Source organism: Delphinapterus leucas, chromosome 10 (assembly GCF_059928025.1).
Source record: "Delphinapterus leucas isolate spDelLeu-1000000601 "Yukka" chromosome 10, BTC_Dleu_Yukka2, whole genome shotgun sequence".
NCBI classification, from domain to species: domain Eukaryota; kingdom Metazoa; phylum Chordata; class Mammalia; order Artiodactyla; family Monodontidae; genus Delphinapterus; species Delphinapterus leucas.
In genome coordinates this window covers 1,294,406-1,319,859 of record NC_143138.1, presented here as the reverse complement: position 1 = coordinate 1,319,859, position 25,454 = coordinate 1,294,406, and the positions used below count along the sequence as shown (strand labels likewise).

The 25,454-nt window shown below is 45.7% G+C and overlaps 1 protein-coding gene across 17 annotated transcripts in view; it reads left to right on the top strand.

Moving 5' to 3' along the window:
* Nucleotides 1–25,454, top strand: part of GMDS (GDP-mannose 4,6-dehydratase) — a 481,231-nt gene that overhangs the window by 206,919 nt on the left and 248,858 nt on the right. For all 17 annotated transcript variants that reach the window (XR_016394489.1, XR_016394490.1, XM_089918195.1 and 14 more), the window contains one exon: nt 20,605–20,732. Coding sequence is in view for 15 of the 17 variants with exons in the window: in XM_089918195.1 (XP_089774321.1) it covers nt 20,605–20,732 (128 nt within the window). In the remaining 2 variants the exon portion in view is untranslated. The remainder of the gene's footprint in view (nt 1–20,604; nt 20,733–25,454) is intronic.

Genomic DNA, 25,454 nt, shown 5'->3' with positions numbered 1-25,454 from the left:
GAAGTTCATGGTAGCTCTGAAGGTAGTCAGGGTCACCTGTGGTTGGCACAGAACTGACAGTGGGGAATCACTGACCTAGTGAAGAAAGCCATGATCCGGGGACGGGGCCCGTTTCCCTCCGCCATCTCTGCTCATTCTTTCAGTGACGGCTGGTTGGCTCACGTGCTCATGCTTTAGGTTTGCTTTTTAGAAAGTGTAGTCACTCGAGTAACATTTACTGCAAATTAACAGTGAATGATAGTTTAAATTCTAGAATTATATGTCCATAAAGGCATGAAAATGTCTGTATCATCATATGTTCTGTGAATAACTACCACTATGTATTATATAATGATATTCACAGACATTAACATGGTGCTTTTATTCATAAGCACTCAGCTTTTCAAAATAAAAAAATGTACTGTTTAGGAGAATAGTTGCTTTATTTCATGGATAAATTGTGCAAAACTGGACACGTATCTGAAAAACTTTTTCTTCTCCTTTTGTTTCTCCAAGCTTGAACTTCTTTATCTGTTTAACTTATGTATTTCTACATCTACATGTACATAAATACATGTAGCATTCTGTTAGCCACAAATGTGGCAGTGGTGCCACCTTTCTGCTGAAAATACAGATTTATATATTCTCTATTTAGGAAATAAAGGCTGTGTTTATTGTCTAGAACTGTTACATTTTTTTCTGTGAGGAAAATGTCATATGCAAAAATCTTTTTGCTTTTGTTGCTGTTTCTTTGAAAAGCTAATCAGTTAATAAGACTGATGTCACAAAGTTTGTTAACTATATAAATTAAACTATGTAAAAATACTGAGAAATTTTTAAATTACTTGAAAATAGCTCATGTAAAGAAAGTAGCTTCTTTTCAAATACATTGCTTATCATAATAAAACCTGAGATTATTCTACAAATCAGAACATTAAAAGCAAGCCTATTAGGAAAGTTATTGTACCCATGAGCTGTTCTGTTGCATTTTTAATACTCTAAAGGTACTTCTAGAAATATTTTGACAAACTTGTATAACTTACACATTTCTTTATGTGCATATGGAAATTCACACATAGTTCTAGTTTTTAAAATTTTTTAATTTAAAAATATATATTAGCCCATGAGATGATATCCTTTCTTCGAAAGAGCTTTTAGGGAAAAAACAGTGGACATCCACCTGTATGTGTTCTCCCCAAATACCCTCAGAATTTATGAGCTAGAAAGGAATTTAGAGATCTTTCCATCCCATTTTTCTCATCAGTGAAGAAGCTGAAGCAGCATGAGAATGAGTTGTCCAAGGTACAGCACTGACAGCTGTCAACACTGAGGCTAGAGATAATCATGGGGATGGGAGGAATGACATAAACATTGCTCGTGTCTGTAGAAAAAGCACGCATACACGTTTTGGAGTTGGCGCTGGAGCAGAGCTGGGGCTTCGCTATGGAATGAAGCGACGGCTCGTGTCTTTGGTAAAAGCCATGAATTCATCTGGCTGAATGCAATGTGCCTTTCAGATGTTTAGCAGAAATAATCACAGTACAACATTAGTTTTATGAGATTAAAATACAAATGTGATATGAAGCAAAAAACTCATCTTGAGTATCACCAAGAGTTGGCCAGGAGAAAAAACAGGGCTAATACAAAATACATTAAAATCGTGGCAGTGAGAAGTGATAAAGTACTTTAAATGTATCTGTAATTAACAGTTTAAGACTCCCGCAGATGGATGGTGTACTGCTACTGTTTAGGTATCAAGCCATTTTTAGACGCTATAGCACATTCCTGTAAATATGGGCTTCATAAGAAATCATATATAGCAGTCTAAACACAGTATTCACCTGACTGGGAGAATCTGGCATTTTAAGGTTCATGAACTTGTGGTTTTAAGTTTTAGACTTGAGCTTTTTTTTTTTTTAAACTGCCAAATATTTTGCTTCTTAAAATGTCTTAAGTATATTTATTATCATAAGTTAATCTTTAGATTTTTTAAAGCTATAATTCCTGTAAAAATTAACTACCTAAGTCATAATAAAATTTTGGGTAATTTTCCCCTTTATTTTTCTAAAGATTGTCCTTTATTCATTGCTGTAAAGATAAGATTAATACTCCAGGTTAGAGGTTCTCAACTGGGGGTGGGGTGAGGTGGGGAGAATATGACCTGCCCCCGGAGGACATGTGATAATATCTGAAGACTTTTTTGGTTGTCACCAGCATCTTGCAGGGGCAGGGATGCTCCTAAACATCCCACAGCCCGAGTGTCAGTCGTGCTGAAGGTGACAAGCCCTACTCGCCCCAGATGTTACCATCAAATCTAGACGAATGTCATCTCTAAGACCAGGATCTTCTTTTTCTTTATGTATCACTTTTACTTTGCAGTAAATCCTTCCTAGACTTTTAGCAAACACTACCTAAACACAGGAGAAAAGAAATCTGATTTAAATAGCTCCATGTGAAACCATTTAGGCCTTAGGTCTTCTGGTAACTGCAGGTCAGACCCAAGTCAGGGAAGCCCAGAGAACAGAGTTGTTTTTTCAGGGCTCTTCTAACCATCTGGGACTGAATTCTCACTTTATAGTGACCCACTGCTCCACAGACCCATGTCAAGTTGGGTCCATGACCCTCCCTCCACCTCCAAAATAAATGAGCGTTTTTATCTTTTGTTATAAATTATGACAGGGACAAAGCTTTCCTTTGGGAATAAACCCTAGATTCCATGTCCTGGCTATGGTATAAGACAACCATTAAAATGTATTCGAGATTATCTCTCAGTGCGTACATAGGATTATAGTAGTGTTACTGTGAGAGGTTCACTGTATATGAGAATTTTCCTTTAAAATTATTCAAATTCACAGTATTTTAGGGCTTTAGGGGACAATAGAATGCATGATATAAACTAAATGGCTGGAACTTGCTTTTATTTAACCCTGTGGGCAGAAAGCACTCCTCTTTCTGTATGTGTATGTATGTCTGTTTGTAAATAAAATAATCTTTTAAAACATGACCAAGGGGCTTCCCTGGTGGCGCATTGGTTGAGAGTCCACCTGCCGATGCAGGGGACACGGGTTCGTGCCCCGGTCCGGGAAGATCCCACACGCCGCGGAGTGGCTGGGCCCGTGACCCATGGCTGCTGAGCCTGCGCGTCCGGAGCCTGTGCTCCTCAATGGGAGAGGCCACAGCAGTGAAAGGCCCGCGTACCTCAAAACAAAAAAAACAAAAAACCAAAAACATGACTATTTGTCAGCCTGGCTAGCAAATTTAAATCGTGGTGCTATAGAAATATCAAGAAACACGCAAACCAGTATCAAACAGCCCGATGTTTTATTTGTATTTCTGTCTATTAAAGGTGCTTTGTGGTTTTTAGGTGAGCATTATAGCCTTAATTTATTGGAAACAATTTAGCCACCCATTGTGAAATCAGAGCATGAGTAATCTCACGTGAGAGCTCAGCAGAGCACTGCAGGCTTGACGCAGAACCATTTTGTCTGAGTTTCATGGCTAGATCACTGGCCACTCACCTTGGACCCACCAAGGTCGAGGTGGCCTCTGGTTAGGCACGAAGTGACATCATCTGGTTCACTGTCACCTTTGTGGACGGTGACACTTGGAGATCACAGAGCTGTCTGCCTCTGTTATTCTCTGCAGAGAGAGGAGGTGTAATTGCTTAAACGTGAAAGACTCTTGAAGCAATCTTGGGTCTAACTGAGGCGGTTTTTACCACTAAATAAAGCGAAGTCCTTTCCCACCGGCTGAGATGAGGCTTCTGGGATTGTTATATTGATTTTTTTAATGTTTTGCAGTTTCTTTGGCATTTACATTTGAAACCAAGCTGACAACTGTCTGGTCTCACGTAGCGGGACTCTCACGTATAGGCAGGCAGTGTCCGCGGGGGCTAAGGGTGCCTCAGGCTTCGCAGAGCCAGGCCTGGGCCGAGGCAGCTTGGCCACAGGACTTCGGCAGCCCTCAGTCCTCTTCTGTGTTGATGACGATGTCTACCTCACGGGAGTGCCGTGAGGATCAGTGAGACAACAGTATACGCTACTCACCTGTGGCGTCCTTGTGAAGCAGAAGCAGGGAGCAGGTGTGAAAAGGATGAGCACAGTTCCTGGTGGGTTGAGAACATTCGTGTTTCTTTGTCCCCCCTCTCTTCTTCCCTCCTCCTGTAGTGGCAGGGCTGAGTCCTAGAGGCTGAGGTGCCGGGCTCTGCCGGAGCAGCCCTCCGAGTGGGATTCTGGCGGCTGTGGCCTGAGACGTGCACCCAGCGGGGCCTGTCCGCTAGAGGTGCGCTTGAACCGAACACTGAGAATGTCATGATGTTTGCTTAGAGTAGTCGCTGAGACACCCCTGAATTGCAGGAAGAAGAGATGTAAGTGCTGCTGGAGAACTGCTGGAACCACGGGAAAAGCCATTTGCAAGTGAGAGTCGGGCAGTTAAGCCAGCGAACGTTTGAATTAGCGAAGCCAGACAAAGATGATGATGGATATGGAAGGGTTATGGATAAACACCAAAGGCCTGTGAGAGGCCCTTGAGAAAATTAATGAAACCTCCAAGTATTTTTAAAACTGATTCACATATTTTTATTAATGGTCCTGTGAAGTGCAAAATGTTTTGTCAAAGAAATTACAAACCGGAAAAGAAACCTGCTTTACTTTTTGGCGATACTAAGAAAAAACCCACAAGTACAGTTTTCATTTAAATTTTATTAATTATAAGATAAATTACAAGTTTTATCAAAAGGGCGTTTTCCCCCAAATTTAGTTTGAGCCAAAGCTTTCTTTTCCCTGTTTATTATGGGGTTTTGTTCCCACTTTTAGTAGACACAGGAGTCTTGATGTGGAGTCAGCCTCCTCCACTGACTAAGTGAGGGACTTTGGTAAGTTTCTTCATCTCTCTGAGCCTCGGGTTGCTTTTCTCATTTGTGAAATGGGGTGATAACGGTCTTCACTTAGGGGGCTGTGAGCATTAAAGGAAATAATGTACGCAGGGTAATTAGTACATCCTACTGTCACCACCGCTGCTGAGGTTGCATCTGGAGAAAGGGGGTCCACCTGTGGCCACCTCACAACTTAAAATGTGATAATAGGGACTTCCCTGATGGCGCAGTGGTTAAGACTCCTCGCTCCCGGGTTCGATCCCTGGTCAGGGAACTAGATCCCACACGCAAGCCACAACTGGGGAGCCCGCCTGTGGCAACTAAGACCCAGTGGAACCAAACGAATAAATAAAAATAAATAAATATTTAAAAGCTAATAAAATGTGATAATCATGACAGGAATGATAAAGGGGAAAAGTCGTAAAGGGGTCGGTGACTTGTCTTTCCTGAACAAGTTGAAGAAGCTAAGCTTCCAGAGCTTGGTAACTGGGGACTCAGGTAGACAAGATGGGCTGAAGGAGCCCCCTGAGCACTAGGCGCCAGGTGTTGGTAAGAACGGTGTTCTGCACTTGTTTTCTGTGTTTAATTCCCAGAGCTCAGTTAGAGACTAAACTCTGAGCAGAAAAGATTCTCCTAGAGAAAGGATTTAAACCCATATTACTCTTCTGTGCTCATCCTTTGTAGAAGAAAACTTTTTCTGTAGAAAATACTGGTTGTAAAGAAAGAAGAGGAGGATGGGAGAAGAGCCACGATAAGCTCAGTGGAGCTCTACAATCCAGCTGACAACGACTCCGTGCTTGAAGGCTGCTTCCGGCCAGGGCACAAGCAGGTCCTAAAGCATCGTGACAAGCTGGGGACAGACACGCCTGTCAGGGGCACGGTAGAGAGAGTCCGCGGGAACAGCTCAGCCCCTTAGGTTGCGGTCGTGGTGTGCTGGGGTGAGGGACACTGGAGGTTTTGCCAGGACCGCTGAGCATCCTTTCTAGTTGGTTAGACACTTGCACACACACGGATGTGCGTGTAAGCTTAGCCTGAGCCCAGATCCAGAGTGGGATTGGCAGCTCCTGTAGCTGAGACACAACTGGTCTGATAGAGGAGGGGTGAGGCCAGCACTGGCTTCGTTTCCTTAAAAAATTAAGAAATTTGTGAGACTCAGGACACAAGGACGCAAAGAGCAGTCCTTTGGGTATCCAATTACATACTGAGACCTTGAATTGGGAAGGGGGCCTCTCTCCCACGTGCGTGGGGAGCACAGCCCAGGGGGAGGACGCGTTGCTCCTGGAGCCTCAGGGCCGTGGACTCTTGGGTCAGGGGCCCCGTGGCCAGCCGAGCTCTCATGCAGGGGGCCGTGACTGTGGTTCCCCCTTCGAGTGGTTTAATGCCAGGAGGGTGAGAACTTCAGACAGGTGGGTTTGAGAATATTCAGCATTTCCCACTGGGTCAGCAGAATTTGGCCTTGAATGCTTCTCTGACCTTGGTAGTACCGGCTGATGGACCCCTGGGGCATTCAGTCCTCTGCGTACCTTCAGTAATTTAGAGTTTGGGCTCAACCTCTCAACAGACCCTTTGCCATCTTCCTCCATCCCTGGTTGAATGTACACTTCCAGCTGTTGTTACACAGACATTCCTGGTCTCGGTGGACCCTAGCGATGGGTCACTTAAACATCCCCGGAGTGAGCAGAGTTGCTGATGTTAAAGAAGGCTTATTTCTGCCAGAATAGGTATATCATTACAATACAACTTTCTAAATGTCTAGTAAATTTCAGGTTTCTTAAAAGGCACCAAAGCAGGATGTACGTGAGGATAAGTAGCCCATAATGGGATGCAATTAAGGAAGTGAAAATACAGCCTGATCGCAAAGAAACACTTCCTGGCCGTGAGGAAGGTAGGTGTTCAGCATAATTTTATCGGTGGAATAGGGGAAACCCCAGTGCCCACAAGACGCCGAAGAGGCCACAGTGAAGTTCACAGGAAACGTCTCTGCCTGGCCCCAGGTGCCTCTTAAAATCCCAACAATGAATTTGTACAGAAGCAGCAAACCTCTTTGTAAGGAATAGGAAGGAGTTTCTCAGAGGCTCACTGAGGAATCCTGTTGGAGGAAGACCAAGTGAACAGGGCTGGAGCCTCAGTGCTGATCTGTGGCCCTGGGGACGGCCTCAGGCCAGTGCTCACAGAAGATTGTGACAGACGTTCCATCTGAGGAGTGTTTCCTAACCCGCAAACAAAGGGTTTCCTTATCGGAAAGAAATACAAGACGGGAACTGAAAATCCTTTTAAAAGTGAATATCATCTACTGTGCCCAGCGCTGTAATGAGCTAATACACCGTATGTGAAAAAGTGACACGCATGCGCCTGTCTAACAGGTAGACAGGAGACCTTGGTAGACACAGCTGAATACTGCTGAGTAATTAAGACTGATGGTTATGAACGTGAAATTGCTTTTAGGAGTGGAGGGACCCACGTCCTCAGGTGTGGAGGGAGGTCAGGGCTCCCTGACCTCAGGGCTGGTCACCCTCCGCTTGGCAGCTTCGCCTGCAGTGGAGAGGTACCATTGCGCTCCTCTGTTTTCGGGTAGCGCGTTTGCTTCCTTTTCTGTGACAGGAGAGGAACAGGAGAGCAAGTGAGCTGACTGTGGAAGGAGCCACAGCTGCCGCCTTTCGTAGACCTTTGTCTCGTCCCCGTTTTCTATCAGATGAAGAATTTGAAGCAAGGCCTTTGGAAGATTTTCTTACTTTGCAGTCTTTCCACTGGAATGGCTATAAGCCGATACTGTTTCTTTAAAGTTACTTTGAACATGGAATTTCTGTGAAGTGGCCCTGCTCTGATTCTCAGGCATCAGGACTGTTCTGAGTCGAGATGGAGGCTGAAGAAGGAACTGAATCCACGCGGTGTCCGTCCGAGCATCGTCAGGGAGAAGCGCTGTCATTTCCGATGCAGCGCCGTGTCTCAGTTCTGAGGTGCGGCCCAAACATGACTCAGACAATGTGGGATAAGTCATTTTTTAATGTTAATAAATCATTTCTATAAAAAAGAGTTGATTTCAAAGGATGATATACATGTGTCTGTGTTATTCCCAGGCGTGCTCTGCCCTGTGTGAGTGGAATGTGTCCTCTGGGGACAGAAAGTCTGACCCTCCTGCACCATGTCCCTCATCTCTCTGTCTCTTTGCTCTGTAAATTTCAGAGCAGATTAGAGGGAAGAGAGACTCAGAGCGCACAGAGCATCCGGCGGCCACGGCAGTCACCCCCCCCCCCAGAGGAATCTGTCCCTGAACTGGGACCTGTGCATCTGTGGGAATCTGGGTTTAGAAATGGCAAAACTCCCACTAACCTTCAGCAAAACTAAAACAGACGGTGCGTGGTACCCACGCGTGGGAACAGCCAGGGTGTGTGTGGCCAGGGCCGCTGAAGCTGAGACTCTGACCCTGCAGGTGCCTCCCTCTGTCTTTCTGTCTTGAATTTACCTTTTCAAACCCCTTTCTCTCTGCAGCCAGAACTGAGGACACAGCAGCCTCGGTCTCACTGCCCCCCACCTTGTGAGGGTGTGGGGAAGGCACTCCCTGTCACCTCGCTGGGGCCCTGCGGCTAGGGCACTGGAGCCTTGGGGGTGCCCGCTGGGGGTGCCAGCGTGTTAGGTTGCCCCCAGGCATGGGCTGCCAGAGGCTCGACTGTGTCGGGTGGGGAGTGGTCATTTAGGAAAGTCAGGGAAGCAGAATCATGGGACCTGAGCCATCGGCTGGAGGGTGAATGAGGAAGGGCTGCCAGTGGGTGGCGAGCTGGTCGCCAGGCAGTGACACCCAGAAGTCAGGTCAGCAGAGGTCAGGGCGTGTCCCCTGGGGTGACCGGAGGCCCGATGTGGACCTGCAGGTCCAGGGCTGGGGCCAGCGAGGGCATCCAGGGTCTGAGTGACCAGCCCCTGGGCCTGGAGGGCAGGGGACATGGGGCCTTGGGGGGACTTGGGGCGTGGGGGGGCCGTCCGTTGTCCCTTCTGCTGCAGAGCTGCTGCCACTTCTCTGGCTCGCCTCCTTCTCTCCCTCAGCCACATCCCTGCTGGTCTCTGGGCCTCCCGGCCTCCCGGCCTCCCGGCCTTCCTGCTGCTTCAGCCCCGCCGCCTCCCGGCCTCCCCTCCTCCCGGCCTCCCCGCCTCCCGGCCTCCGCGCTTCCCGGCCTCCCTGCCTCCCGGCCTTCCTGCTGCTTCAGCCCCGCCGCTCTCTCCTTTTCCGTCACCACCACTTCCTCCTCCTCCCCGGCCCCTTTACATGCCGTCAGTAGGTTTGGTTCTTGGACATGTCTGTCCTCTTGCCCACCTCCCTCTCTGGGTCTCATCCAGCCTTGGCCTTGGGACTTGAAATGTCATAAGTGGGTCCCAAATGTGTGCTCTCCCCTCGGCCCTCCCAAGGCCGGACCTGGCGTCCCCTTGGCCCAGTCTCATCCGGAGCTCAGTGTTTTGTTCCTTCCTTCCCTGATGGTTTGCTCAGCACATCACGTGAATAGAGAGGATCACAGTGTTTCTGTGGCAAGGTCAGTGCTACACAGAAACCTGTTGTAGTTTGGTGGGAGTTTGTCTCTGTCAGGGTTGGTTTGAGTGAGGCGGAGGCTCTCAGTGGGTACACTTTGTGTTCACCTGGGGAAGTTGTGGAGCCTGCAGACACGTTTGGGTGTCGCAGTGGGTCGGGGGAGCTCCTGGCCCCGGGCCGTCGAAGCTGCACCCAGGACAGGAGGGCATCCTGCAGCCCAGTGCCGAGTGCTGAGCCAGGACCAGCCCTGGAGTGAGGATGTAGGACCTGGAATGATCCAGCTCCCCCGGGAAAGGCAATGAGCATTTGATGCAAACAGCAAAGGAGCTTGAACCTCTCTCTTTAAACCCGTATTTATGACTAGTTGCCGGGAAGTGGTAGCTCGCGTCATGAATGGGCCTCTTGTCAGCCCGGGTTCTCTGCAGGCGCTCCTGGTGGGGCCTGAGTACCTGCAGTTAAATGCTGTTGCTTTTGGCAGGGCATAGCAGCAGGCGAGGTGCAGGTCCTCTGATCTCCACGGTCTGCGCCGTCAGCCGTGACCTTCCCCGTGTCTCTTTTTTCCCCACCCCGTCTGCACCAAGCCCTGGCCCAGGCACTGCCCAGCGGGGCGGCCGAGATCGCTGCGGGGTGGGACCCGGGGCCCCAGGCGGAGGTCGTGCGGGGTTCAGGGTACATTGGAACGATTTCTGTTTGCCAGTGAAGATTGTCCAAACTATCTTTGTACTTTATCTAATTCCAAAAAATCTTTAAATCGAAAGCTTTTGGATGAAGTGCTGGGCAGTGGAATAGAAGTTTTATTAGAGGAACTGCGGTCACTTCACATGCTGTCTGGTGCTGAAGGGATAGTGTTACACACGTTTGCGTGTGTGCTCACACACAGCCGTGTGCACGCATGGGCACACGTCCCGACTAAAGTCACCCCACACTCAGCGCTTCTTTGCCTCTTAGGAGTTGGACAGTGTGACTGCAGGGCCAGCGTGAAACACACGTCTGAAAAGAAGTCACTTTGTCTAATGGGACGAGCAGAAGAGTTTTCCCCGGGGGGCTCACTGGGTCTCCCTCGGCGTTTCTGCCCTTGGTGCCACTGTCCAGTGTTGAATTTTGTATTAAAAAAAAAAAAAAGTCTGTTAAAGTGGTAACACTGTGTTTTAACAGATGATTTAATTCTTTAATTTTAGTAAGTGTGCTACTATTCACATCTTAAAGTTTAATGCTGGTCATTTAAGGTACATGTTTTGTAAAATTTGTCAGTTCTCCTTTTCCTTCAATTTTTGTTTTAGAAGGTATGTGACTTAGGGAAATTATGTGGGTGTTTTGTGATATTAGAGTAGAAAGTTTAACAGAAAAGGAACATGTGTGTATAACACATGCACACGAAGAGGATTAGACTTGGGAACAAAGCCAGGGTATTAGGACCTGGCTCTGGCTCCTCTGAGCCTGTGTGTCCCGCTGCCTGGCTTCGCAGTGGGTCCTAGTCATCGGGCCTCAGGGGAGGTGAGGCCCAGGGGGGAGGGTCCACAAAAACAGGGTGATCTTGTGGGTCAGAATTTCAAAAGTATAAGTTTGCCTGGTGTGTGAAAAAAATCATTACAAATAGTTGTATTTGAGTCAGAGAAATAGTGTGAGCAAAACAGCGAGACAAATTTCAGGTTGTTACGTATATTTTTATATACATGCATTCATTGTACAGACGTACTCCGTAGAAAAGAAAACGTAAAAATCAAATTTTTCTGAATGTCTAACATGAAAATAAAAATAAATATGTCCAGGGTGGCACAGTTGTTCACATTATATCCAGATGTGCAGAGGAAACAAGTTTCTTTATTTCTTTAGGTCTGTCTTTGTCTTCCTGGCAGCCCTGCCCACTGGTAGGCGGGGACCACTAGGGACACCAAAGCGCTGCACAGTTCTTTTGGCTTAGTGGGAAGCGGTGACTTGAATAGGCCTCTTGGCCGCCCAGACTCTCTAGTTGGAAGGTTCAGCTTGGGGCCTTGGTGTGGAAGTGGAGAGCAAAACGTGTTACCTTGGGATTGTAGTAAGTGGCAGTGTCTCTGTGTCCCCACCAGAAACAAGCCAGACCCTCTAGGAAGGAGACTGTCTTTCTCAGACGTGTCCCCTGGTTTCCAGCAGACAGAGATTACTAACCTCGAACTCGCAGTATCACCATCACTCAAAGTCAGTGGATAAAACAAGAAATCGGTCCCCTAAAAACTTTAAGTATTAGAATTATCAAATTAGAAGATGAAATTACCAGGATATGTTTAACTAAAATGAAAAATCATAAAAAAGAAATAAGCAACAACAGAATATAAAAAATAGGCAAAGAGAAGCAGAGAGAACTTTACATATGAAAAGTTATTGAAATAAAGGATTCTATGCATGACTTAAATATTAGGCTGCTAAAAGAAAATTAGATGGATCTAAGAAAGTTACCCAGTGTATTGCAGAGAAGACGAAGAGAGGGAAATGATAAAAAAAAGAAATGAACAGACTGGCAGGTAAAGTGGGAAGGTCTAACATTCTTTCCCAGGAGGAAATAGAAAGAAGAAACTAGAGCAGAGAAGAGGCGGTATGTGAAGAGGTACGTGTACTGCACAGATACAGGAACACGTGTACACCAAGCAGAAAACCACATCTAGGTACATGGACCTGAGACTCCGGGATGCAGAAGACAAAGAAGCGTCTTTAATCTCACGAGAGGAAAAGAGGTGAATGACAGTTACTGGCCACACTCTTATCCGGAGCAAAAAAATGGAACCCAGAAGGTAGTGTATTAGTACCTTCAAATGCTAAGAGAAAATCATTTTCAACCTGGCATTGTCTAATTATAAAAACTATCTTTCAAAATCAAGCCAATTTCCCTGCTTTAAAGGAACTTCTAAAGAATGAGTTTTAAGAAGAAAGGAAATTATGTCAGAAGAAAGATTCAAAAAGGTAGGATGAGAAAGGAAATTGGTAAATATGGGAATATGCACAGCATTTCCAATCCAAAATTATAAATAAATGTGTATTCTCTGAAAAAAAAAGATCGGGGAGCTATTCAAAGTAACCGAAGTGAACGAGCAGAGTTAAAACTGAGAGGAAGCTTATTTTATCACCTTTAATCTATTACAGCTAGAGACTCTGTTTGACAGTTTTGCTCATGAAAGATATATAATTACCCTTAAGATGACATTAAAATAATCTGGGACTTCCCTGGTGGCACAGTGGTTAAGAATCCGCCTGCCAATGCAGGGGACATGGGTTCGAGCCCTGGTCCAGGAAGATCCCACGTGCCGTGGAGCACCTAAGCCCGTGCACCACAACTACTGAGCCTGCGCTCTAAAGTCTGCGAGCCACACTATTGAGCCCACGCGCCACAACTACCGAAGCCCGCGTGCCTAGAGCCCGTGTTCCGCAACAAGAGAAGCCACCGCAATGAGAAGAAGCCCGTGCACCGCAACGAAGAGTAGCCCCCGCTCGCCGCAACTAGAGAAAGCCCGCGCACAGCAGTAAAGACCCAACGCAGCCAAAAATAAATAAATAAAAATAAACTTATATTAAAAAAAATAATCTAACAATGCCTGATTCACGTTTCATCATATTTTTTCAGATGTTCTAATCCTTGATTCTTACAACAGGTGGAGTGGTGGCCCCAAAAAGATATGCCCACATCCTAATTCACAGAACTTGGGAATGTGACCTTATTTAGAAAAAGGTCTTTGGAGATGTGATCAAGTGAGGGATCTGGAGACAAAGATCATCCTGGATTGCACGGGTGGATCCTAAATCCAGTGACTGTCACCAAACGAAGTTCCTGTGCCCGACACACAGTGAGGCCAAACATACCGAAACGTCGGAGTCTGGAGCAGGGAAAGGTTTATTGCAGGGCCAAGCGAGGAGAGCAAGTGGCTTGTGCCCAGAAAACTCCGAACTCCCTGAGGACTCCAGCAAGCTTAAAGGACAGGTGAGGGAGGGGCGTCCAGCATGTGTGATCAGCTTGTGCACGATTCTCCCATTGGTTGATGGTGATCAACCCTTAGGAGCTGCCTGGTCTGGGCTCTGTGCTCAGGATCAGCAAGTAGTTAATTTCTTCCACTTGGTGGTGGCTTTAGCATCTGGAAACCTCAGGAAATACGCCTGCGATACTGTGATCTGGGTGCTTCAGAGGAGCTGCAGCCGAGCATGTGCGGGGGGCGTGTGTCCCACGAGGGCCCCGTGGGGTCCCGCTCGGTTACATGACAGGTGTCCTTGTAAGAAACAGAAGAGGCGACGACACAGACCCTGGAAGAGGAGGTGGTGTGCAGACGCAGGGATGCAGCCACGGCCCAGGGGGACCAGGAGCCCCGACACAGAAGGCAGAGAAAGGCTTCCTCCCTGGATGGCCCAGAGGGAACGTGGCCCCGCGGAATCTCAGGCTTACGGCCCGCAGACTGTGAGAAATTAACGGAAGCCACCTGGTTTTTGTAATGTGTTATGGCAGCCAGAGGAGGTTAATGCGGTCGCCGTTAAATTTACACTTTCTCTAATTCTCTGTTTACCCTAGTGTGACTCCGAAGCCAGGTTTTCTGGCCTGCCGTCCTCCCCTGGGGCTCTGGGAGGTGGCGTCCGGGTGTGTGGGATGCGGATGTGGCCGGTTGGACCTCGTGTTGACGGGGGCCCCTGGCGTCCTCAGGCCCGGGTGCAGCTCTCTGCCCGCAGGCCTGCTGGTCTCAGCTGCTTCCTCGCCTGGTGGCCGAGCAGGTGGCGTGGCCTCCGCCGGGCCCTTCCTGTGTCTGCCGCCCATCGGTCCAGGGCCTTCTCTTTCCTGGGCTCCTTGCTCTGCCCGTGTCTGGCTCAGTGGACTGTAGACCCACTGCCTCGTCCGACTCGTGGTCCCCTCCGGGTGGTCTGACGTCCACCTCGCCTGGGCTCAGCGGTGAGGGCGGAGGGCCTTCACCCCTACTCATCTCGTTAGTGTCTCTGGTGCAGCCCCCCCAGGCTGGTCAGGCCCAGGTGGCCTCCTCGGAGGGCTCCCCAGACTCCACAGGACGCATGGCACAGACTTCTCCTTGGCCATGTCCTCAATCTGCTCTGCTTGGTATCGCAGCCCAGAGGCTACATTCACCTGGAGACTCTGCTGCCTCTGCTGTCCTTCCCCACGAGCCCTGGACCCGCCCCCCCCCCCCCCCCCCGTCCTTCCCGCCTGGACGCGGGCCTGGCCCTGCCCCTCAGAGCCTGAGGGCATCACCCATGGGAGGGACTTTGGGCTATGACCACACTAGTGTCTGCTACACTAAAGTTATCTAGAAAATTACTTTCCCATGAAGCCTTGCTTTCACACTTGCTGTCTTGTTCCAGAATCCTATTTTGAATGATAGGGATGAGTATTACCTGGGTCCTTTTGACTGTCTGGTGTAGCTCTTCTCACCTTTCCCCAGCCTTGGGTTAACCGCGGAGAATGTCACATAAAGAGGGATGCATGAGGAAAAAGCTTTGCTATTTTAAAAGATTTATCACAGTAAAAATATCCAAGACAATAAGCGTTTATGACTGATAGATACAGTATTCTACAGCCTTTTAATTTAGTGTCTCATTTGACCCTTAGTATCGATTATTATCCCATTTTATAGATAAGACAACTGAGACGTTAAGACATTTAAGGTCATAGCACTGATACAAGTAGCAGAATTAAAAATAACTCACAGGGCGTGTAACCCTACTTCCAGAATCTGCCTGAAAGCACTCACCCTTTGCCTCAGACTGGAAATGAAAGATGAAGCTGTTTCCAGGTCCTCAGATGGCGTTCCCACCCTGCTACCAGCCCTGACCGCTCTGGGCCCACCATGACTTGGGCAGTCTTGGAGACTCAGCTTTGAATTTAAGTAAATAATAATAGTATTTTATCCAGCGTAGTTTGGTGTTTTTTAATGTGGCAGTTTTTCTTGTTTGCTGTATTGCCAAAACAGAAGTTCTGTATTTTTCATTCTGTCAACGCTAGCAAAACTCATGATCTCAATCTTAGAGCCAATATTTGGGCTAAAACCAGTTTTAATTGGTCTCTTTCTTTTTTTATATATATTTATTTTATTTATTTTTGGCTGCGTTGGGTCTTCATTGCTGTGCGTGGGCTTCCTCTAGTTGCGGCGAGCGGGGGCTACTCTTCGTTGCGGTGTGCGGGCTTCTCATTGCGGTAGCTTCTCTTGCTGCAGAGCACGGGCTCTAGGTGCACAGGATTCAGTAGTTGTGGCTCGCGGGCTCTAGAGCGCAGGCTCAGTAGTTGTGGCGCATGGGCTTAGTTGCTCCGTGGCATGTGGGATCTTCCTGGACCAGGGCTCGAACCCGTGTCCCCTGCATTGGCAGGCAGATTCTTAACCACTGTGCCACCAGGGAAGCCCAGGTCTCTTTCTTATTAGTATACATTTTTATGGATATTCTATTTTCCTTGGTTAATGAGTTTACCTTGAAAAAGTAACCTACTATGAGGTTAGAAATGTTTATTAGTGCTTTGGGTGTGTAAGTAAGTCCACACGCCTGCCTCTGGCTGTTTATTTAGATCTGTTTTCAATCTCACACGTTCAAAATCAGAATTAAGAGACTTAGTCATAAAAGAACTAAGAAATCTGAACTTTTCATTGAGGCTTAATTACAGGTACCATTCACTTTGTAATGTAATAATTGTAATAATAGGTAACATTTATTGGGAACTTGCTAATCACATTACCTAGATTTTCTCAGTTAAACATCAAACCTACATGGTAAGTACTGTTATTATCCTTGTTTTACAAACAAGGACGTGATGATATTAATTCCGTCTGTGTCTGTAGTGATTCGTGGTCCGCAGCGCCCTGACCTCTGCTTGGGTGTCCCTGTGACTTGGCCTGGCAGGTGTTCCTGTCCTGTGGTGTGCAGAGACTGTTACATGGTTTGTGTAGCAGAGCCAGTGACCAGCAGCCGTCAGTCGGTTCACTAGGCTGACTTTCCATTTCTCGGCCTTCTTCGTAGCCACGGTCTTGTAGTGCAAGGCTCTTAGAGATCAAGTATCTGTGTACATCACTTTGGGAGTTCCATAATTGGAGTGTGCTGTAACAGCAAAACCACTCAGGTGATCTAGTCTGCGGAGGGACGCCTCCCGCACTGCGGGGGGGTTGGTGGCGGCAGCACAGGCGGGAAAGTGAGGGAGACGGCTCGGGTCAGGCTGCTGGCTGCACAGTGGCTGCTAAGGCCTCAGCCCTCCTGTGTCATCATTTGCTTATCGTTCTCTACGAAAACAGCAGTCTTGTGTGACGAGGAGTGAAAATGAAGAGGACAAATTGAGAACACGATCACTTAAAGCCTCTCCCAGGGATGAATGAAGCATATGGCGGCAGTAATGACGTTGGAAATGAATCCGAAGGTGAGATTAAGGAAGGTTACAGTTATAACAACATTCGGAGGGGATAAAGTACTTAAGGAACAAATTTAACAAAAGCACTGCAAAACGTATTCCCTAGAGACTACTGAGCATTTTTGCTGAAAGCAGTTTGAGAAGACGCAGGTCACTGGAAAGACCCCGTGTGCTGATGAGCTGGAAGACGAAGTGTTGCTGAGCCGGGCAGCGCTCCCGCACTGAACTACAGACCCAGCATCATCCCTACAAAATCCCGGGTTGCTTTTTTGCAGAAATTAACAAGCTGATGCTAAAATTCGTATGGAAATTCAAGAGACTGAGGATAGCTAAAACAGTCTGAAGGAAGCATACAGTTGGAAGACTCACACTTCTTGATTCGAACCCTTACCAGAGACCTATAGTAATCAAGAAGGTGTGGTACTGTCCTAAACATAGGTGTTTCAGTCATTGCAATAGGACTGAAAGTCAAAAATAAGCCCATGTGTCCGTGGTTAATTGCTTCTCGATGAAAGGTATAAGGCAACTCAAATAGGAGAAAGAATAACCTTTTCAGCAAACACATAGTGCCGGGACAGCCCTATATCCACATGCAAGTGAATGAAGTTGGGCCCTTTCATCTTAACCACGCACACAAATTAACTAAAATTGGGTCAAATACCTACAGGTAAGAACAAAATCGATACAATTCATTAAAAAATACAGGAGAAACTCTTCAAGACCTTCCTTGGGCTAGGCAAAGCCCTTTTGGATATGACACCAAAAGCTCATACAACCAAAAAAAAAAAAATAGGCAACTTGAACTTCATAATAACTAAAAAAAACTTGTGTGTGTCAAAGGACACCATCAAGAAAATGAAAATATAACCTATACAATGAGAGAAAATGTTTGTAAATCATATATCTGGTAAAGGACTTGGATCCAGAACGTATGAAGAACTCTTACAATTCAGTATTAAGAAGACAAGTAACACACTTTAAAAATTGGACAAAGAATCCAAGTAGACATCTCTCCAAAGAAGATATACCAGTGACCCATAAGTACGTGAGAATGTAGAGGGTTAAAGTCATGAGTCATCAGAGAAATGCAAATCAAAACCACAATGGGATACCACTTAGTACCCGTAAGGGTGACTGTCATCAAAAAGATGGAAGTATAACGACTGTTGGGAAGGGTGTGGGCAAATGAGAGCCAGTCCACGGCTGGCGGGGCTCTAACCTGCTGCATCTGCCATGAAGAGCAGTCTGGCAGTTCCTTAATAGGTTAATTGTAGAGCTGCCCTGTGACCCAGTGATTGCATCTGTAGGTGTCTACCCAAGAGAAATTAAAACATAACCCCCACACAGAAACTTGTGCATCCGTGTTCACTGCAGCAGTATTCACAATAGCCAGAAATGGAAACAACCCAAATGTCCATTTACTGATGAATGGATAAATGAAATGTGCTATATCCACATAATGGGATAGTATTCAACCATGAAGAAGGAAGGAGGGATTGATTCACCTAGCACAGATGAACCTGGAAAATGTTAGGCTAAGTGAAAGAAGCCAGTCACAAAAGACCACATATACAATTCCATGTATGTGAAGTGTTCAGAATAGGCAAATCTTCAGTGACGAAAAAATAAATGACTGCTTGCCCAGGGCCAGGGGGCTGGGGAAGGTGGGGCGGGATGATCGCTAAAGGGTACATGTTTCTTTTGGGGGTGATGAGAATGTTCTAAAATTGATTGTTGGGCTGGCTGCACAGTCTGTGGATGTACTAAAAGCCATGGAATTGTACACTTTAAATGGATGAATTGTATGGTATGTGAATTATATCTCAATCAAGCTGCTATAAATAAAAACATTAAAATTAACTTCTAAGAACTAGAAATTTCAAGTAACTGACTAGGTATCCAAGATCATTTTGGATCCAGAGAAGGAAGGCTCCATACCCCCTAGCATGCCATTCCAAGTGCTGGGAGGTGAGAGCCTGGGCTTTGCAGCCACACAGACCGAATTGGACAACTGGGTTAGAAGGGCCAGTTTGCACAGCTTCTCTGAATCTCAGCTTCATCATCTACGAAATGCGGGTAATAATTCTTAGCTCGTGGGTTGCTCATCCGAGGGGTGGGGTTGTGGTCACTGCGGCATCGTGTACAGGGCCCTGACTCTTTTCGTCCCTGCAGACCTGCCATGTCACTTCTGGCAGCAGGGACGGCCCTGTCCATCTCCCCCTCTCTGGGCTCCTTTAGCAGGGGGGCCTCCTCTTCACCCGCTGCTGCCTCTGCTCCGGGCTTGCTGCTTGCTGCTCACTTAGTGCTGGTTGGGGGAGTAAACAGCAGGCCGGAGGGGAGTGTTGGAACAACGTCAGTGCTTCCACCGCACCCGTAAGCGTCACTTTACTGGCAGATAGAGTACTCGGAGCTGGTTGGTGTTGGGAGCTTCATCTGATGATTTGGCATCACAAGTGTATCGAGTAAATTTTGGCACGATGGTATAGCCCTGACATTAAAATACAAAGATGGGCATCAAGTCTAAATTTCATTATAAATTTAAATTAATAGAAAATAAAAAGTTGCTAGTTGGTAATAGATTGAGAAGGCTTGTGCCTGATAAATACTTCATTTTCAAAGGCTCTTTTTTCGAGGAGCGCTTGTGTTTTATAAGCTGCCCTGCAAATTTGAAACTGGACTTCCTCAAGTACTCTATCAACTGCTAAGAGAAACTGAAAATTTGGATTTCCATGGAAGTCTTATCGTCATTTTTAATGATAAGGCATTGAAATGTGTCTACTGAGTTTGTGTAGTAAGTGAGTCTAGTACGTGTTTGAACTTGTACGGGGCTATCTTCTTGCCAAAACTGAGAAAACTTATTTAGAAAATTCACCTTATCTCTGTGCCAGTTTCTCTAGAAGCCCAAGCTTTCTCATAACATTCACCTCGCTGTTTCTTATGCAAAAGAACAAAGCTAAAGTTATTGCTATGTGATAAATTATGATGGTAATGTGTCTAAACTGTTTGAAGCCATTATTGACTAGCTCATGTGCCTGTTAATTACCTTGAGAGTTTGACATTACCTGGTGCTTTGTGATAACCTTACCTAGATACAGGGGTATAGATAAACTTATCACAGAAGTGCCTTTTAATTTTGTCCTTCTTTGTGATCTTTTAAAAGTGGACAGGAGCTTTCATTAAAGACCAGAGAACTTTAAAACAATTTCACTCCTTTAGTTTATGACACCTTTCATCCAATCATATCAAAATATTTATACAGAATTCAGGAATCCTATCCTGCAGATGACACTTGGATGAAATTAGAAGGTGGCACTGTAGTAAGTACAGATGGTCTAGAAACTTACGACTTAGCACTGGATGGCTGTGCAGGTTTCTAAATAAGGGTGATCACCACTTATGCATTTCTTCTTCGTTTTCTTTAGTTACACCCTGGGAGCTAAGTTGCTCTCCTCTCTCTCTCCCCGTGAACCCCAAAATAGTTTTATTAATAGGAATATATGATGTTTATGTTCTTGAAAAAATCAGGGTGGTCTGATTCTGGCATTTCCCTTCGTCCAACCCTGTTGAATTTTCTGTTTAAAAACTGGCATTCCGAGAGCTTTTCTCTGGCTGGGTGCCTGGATCGCATGTTACAGCAGCAAATGAGGAATGCCAAGACGTCCCCCAAAGACAAATGTTTGTTATGGCAGTGGAGCTGATGTGACACTCAGAGTGAGAGCTCCTTAGCTTGTCTGAATGACAGTTAATGGTCTTTTTCATTTTCTTTTTTGTTATTATTTTAGAGGGGGGAAAAGAATGAAAGAAATGCCCAGAGGCTGAGATTGTGTTTGGTTCACCGGCTGTTAAATGTCAAATGCACTTGACTGATAATGCGTCTTTTGTCTCTTTTAGGAGCTAATTTTGTTACTCGAAAAATTAGCCGGTCAGTAGCTAAGATTTACCTTGGACAACTGGAATGCTTCAGCTTGGGGAATCTGGACGCCAAACGAGACTGGGGCCACGCCAAGGACTACGTGGAGGTAGGGACCCTCACGTTTTGGTCTTGAAGTGCCTGTATCCGCTGGCATCGGGACGCCAGGCCTCGGGGAGAGCTCTCCTGGAGGTGGCGGCAGGTACCCTGGTGCTAATGCAGATGTGTTGAAGCTCTCACTGTGCCCCCTCCAGGCTGGATGGTCAGCGGTGTGTGCAGGCCGTCCCGCACCCCTCTGGAAGGGGGAACCTCTCACGACCCTTCTTTTAATCATTCAAAATGAAGGTGCCGGTCAGTGGTCTGGATGGTGGATAAAAAGTAAATGGTGTTCCTTCCTTTCTAAAGTGGCTTCCTTGTGCCACTCGCTCATCCCTGCCCAAGACACGCGTAACTAACTGTGAGAGCATCTTGTTGTAACAGTACTAGTCCTCACATCTGCAAGAAATACTGCCTGATTTCACTTTGTATAATCTAAGACCTTCAGATTTACATTATTCTACTAATCACCCCCAGAGTGCTGTTCTTACAGAGCGATTGGTTCAGGCTCTGGTTATTACCCCGTGTGCTTGGTAGCCTGTGACTCACACCCGTGATTGTGTCCATTAAACAAAGAGCAAAGAGAGAGATGCTAGTAATAACGCTATTGCAGAACAACGGGTGTAGTTAAAGGGAAATTCAAACTTTCAGTCTTGGGATTTATGTGCGATTCAGTTTTGGTTTGGGTTACATGTGTTACATATATAAGCGGTATGATTTTTCTTTAAAAAAATTATTACCTCTTACCTTGCCGGCATTAGTATGCTTTTAGATATCCGTGGTGATTCTGTGGCCAGACGTGAAGGAGCTTGTTGGTGACATTGTGTTTGTCCCGGAGTCTGCTGGTCCTTGTTTAGGTGCTTACAGATTTCCTGTACTCGGGAGACTATTTCTGTCCTCAGTGATGCCTCTCTGGGAAACCGGATCTGGTTTCCTAAGCAAACAAGCAGTTCACTTGCTAACCCAGAGGTCAGCTTCAGAGCGTTATTATTTTTGTGTGTAACAATTAAAAGTGTTGCATACTTAAACGCCTAATTCTGATTTATATTGCAGACAAAAAAAATATCTGATTTAAAATTTTGAACAACGTAACATTTAGATCATTTAAATGTGTTCTTCTAAACTGTAAATACAATGAAGCATTTTATGATAGTCGCCCTTGGATATATTTTAAGAACATTCGTTAAAAATATGTAAGACCATACTTTCAGAAGTAATAAGAAAGTGGGAGAAAGGAGGTGTTAACAAGAGAAGCTGAAACTTCCTTTTGTCTGGCCTATATGGTCTTGCCTTCTTAAAAATATGAGGCAAGTTTTGTAAAAATAAGTGCATTATTTTCTCAAGAATAGCATTTTGGCGTGTAACCTTTGAGCTTCTGCATTTACTTAGAGCCGCACAGAAGGCTCTGTGCGTATCCTTCGTCATCCAAAGTCTTGTTCTTCAGTTTCGGGAACCAAATAGATGAAATTTCATTCTATTTTATTTTATATTTTTGCACTGGGGTACAAAAGAAGTTTGTTATTGGAACTCAGAAATAGATTTTGATAGTGTGAGAAACAGTATATCAAAATGTTAGTAATACTTATTTTTGGTTATGTTTATTTTCTTCTGTATACTTCGGTATTTTCCATATATTGAAATGAGTATGTATAAACTTTTTCAATCAGGGAAAAAGATACATGACATTTTGAAAACAGGCCAGAAAAATTCAACAAAAAGGCATGAGACTGTTACATAAACACATAAGTAACAAGAACACTTTTCGTGAGCTCAGTGGGTCTGCAGGAAGGACCGTGCTGTCATCTCATCCCCAAATGCCGAGGGTGGCACTGCTCCTGGGTGTCGCGCAACCCTGGCACAAAGGGCCCACATTTGTATTTGTTTAACAGGAAAGTATTTCAGAAACACTGTGGCTCAAAGACTTCAAAAAGGTCTTCTCAAATGATGTCATTTTGAAGATTCCTTGCCGAGATGTGTCAGTACAGCAGCCGCACGAGCCAAGATCTCCGGGAGAGTAAGACGTGAGGGTTAAGAGGTTCTGGCTTTTCAGCAAGTGTCACATTTTCAGATTTCACAAACACACATACAAAGTTAAGTCATTCTCGCTGGCGTTCAACACCTGATTTGTTCCATAATACAGGTGGGTTTTGCGTATTAAGGATTCCCTTGGCTCCGACAGTAACACATGTTGATGCTCTAAAAAGCATTTGCTCACTTACGGGTTCTGAAAGAAGTCAACATTTCATGATTTCTAAAAAAGTGTCATCATTAAATAAGAATCCATAGTTCGCTATCTCCATTTTAAGAAATATTACCATCCTTTGCATTTCTAAATATATTAAAATGAGGTTACTTCACAGACTTATGAGTAAAGGTAGGTGTGGCCAAAATTAAAATCAACAAGGCTAAGAATGAAAAATGAGAAGCATTGTTTGTTTAAAACACATCTGCATCCTGGCGCTATAATCAGCTTTAGAGTAAAGAAGCCTTGGCCAGCACAGATCAAACAAGTCATAATAGCATCTCATTTACATACGCTTTAATTATATAATCCCTCTCATTTATATGTAAACATGTTGTATTCGTATATCTTTAGATTAAGTGACTAATACGTTCTTATTTATGGATGAATTTTAATGATGAAGAGTAGAGAGCATTTGCCAGACTGGGTGTAGGTGAACCCAGCTGGGTCAGTGAGCCTAAGTCTTAACAAGGTTTCTTTATTTTTTTGCGGTACGCGGGCCTCTCACTGTTGTGGCCTCTCCCGTTGTGGAGCACAGGCTCCGGACGCGCAGGCTCAGCGGCCATGGCTCACGGGCCCAGCCGCTCCACGGCATGTGGGATCTTCCCAGACCGGGGCCCGAACCCGTGTCCCCTGCATCGGCAGGCAGACTCTCAACCACTGCGCCACCAGGGAAGCCCTTAGCAAGGTTTTATACATCAATTTATCCATCTGTGAAAAGGACATAATAGCCATCCTGTTAGAAATCAGCATTAATGTGCTATACATCCCTGATGAGAATCTATCTCTTCCTTGTAAACATTTTTCCAACAACTTATACAAAGCCATTTCCTGTTGCTGATTCAGATTCACTAACTTCTGTTCTTAGTCTTGTTTCCTAGATCAAAATGATTTAAAAATTATTTGAGTGGATAAGAGGTATTTCAACTTGAAATGAAGAATATAAAAACTATATGAAATTACATGGCACTTTAGAATAAACAAGTCATGTGCAGTTACATCTTTTATATTATTTTATTAGAAACATTATCAAAGATGCAGAATTGTTGCATTAATTTTACAGTGAGCAGCCGTATACCCACCACCCAGGTGCTGTAATTAACATCTGCAGTTACTGTTGTGTTTTGAGAAAAAAATGACTCTTTAAAAATTGCTGTAGCGCTAATGGCTCGGGGCTATAAATACACAATTTACACAAACACAGGTTTTCAAAAATATGCATTTCTTATGAGATAAGGTCAGTTGACAGTCCAAACTTTTAAAATATCTTCATCTTCTTAAATATTTCTGTGCCCTGACCGCAACCTGTTCTCACGCCTGACTCCCGTCGTGAACTCGTCATGAACTCGGAGCATCAGCTCGTATTCATGAGAGCACGCGGCGCTGTGTGCCACGTCGGGTGAGCTCAGGCAGCCAGCAGTGCACCAGCATTGTGCCAGCAGTGCAGCAGCAGTGCAGCAGCAGTGCAGCAGCAAGCAGTGCACCAGCAGTGCCTGGAACGTTGTTCCTTCAGCACCTCTGTGGACTGTCTATCTCCCATGGCCATGGTTCTAGCTGCTACAAATGACCCTGCCCAAAGCCAAACCCTCCTGACAAGACAATGCTATACTGCATAAAGGTCAGCAGATTTCTTTACTATAAGACCACCTTCTCAGAACTTAGCATATGTGAGCCTGCACTAGGCCTGCTGGGAGTAGTAGAGGGTTTTCCAAACACATCTTACCTTGCCCCCCTTCTAGTGAAAAGTGGGCATTAACGTCTAGCAGTGCGGAGTTGGGAAATGGTGCCCTGAGCTTAAATAAAATGAACAGTAGCCGTTTGGCTAAAGAGGTCCCACTGTGGTTGCACCTTGATAGAATTAGCCAGAAAAGATTGAGAGATAAGTTATTGTTAAGGGCTAGGCCACAAGAGTCCTTAAGCTTTTCCACCTACGGGATGGTCCTTTGCTCTTGGGATACACAGGTAATCAAGAGACCCGAGTCTGAGCTCTTTCCAGGACTCTGCAAAAAGCCATTTAAACATGTCATGAGGTTCTACTGCCCACAGCTGACAGGACAGATGCTCCTGAAGAGAAACCTGGCCTAGAGGCAATCCGGGGACTTTCACATTATTAGGGGAGAAGTTTTGAGATTCATCTGAATTTTAATATATTCCTTTAATTGTTTTCTTTTTGGTCAGGGAGCCCAAATTAGTAATAAAAAGCTACTTTCAGAAATAAAAATAAGAATAATTGCCAAATGTTAGGCACGTATTACAGAAACTTCATATCCATCGTCTTCTATAATGTGCACAAGCCTCCAGACAGGGTGAGTCCGTCCTCCTCTTACAGACGAGGGAGCTGAGGGGACATGATTGCTCAAAGCCGAGGTGACCACGGAGGTGAAGGCCGCCTGGTCCCCGGCCCGGGCCTGATGCCCGAGCCATGCCCCTGACTTAGGCTGAAGTGAGGGCAACAGTGGGATCCGGGTGACTTTCCGTTTCCCAGAGAGACAG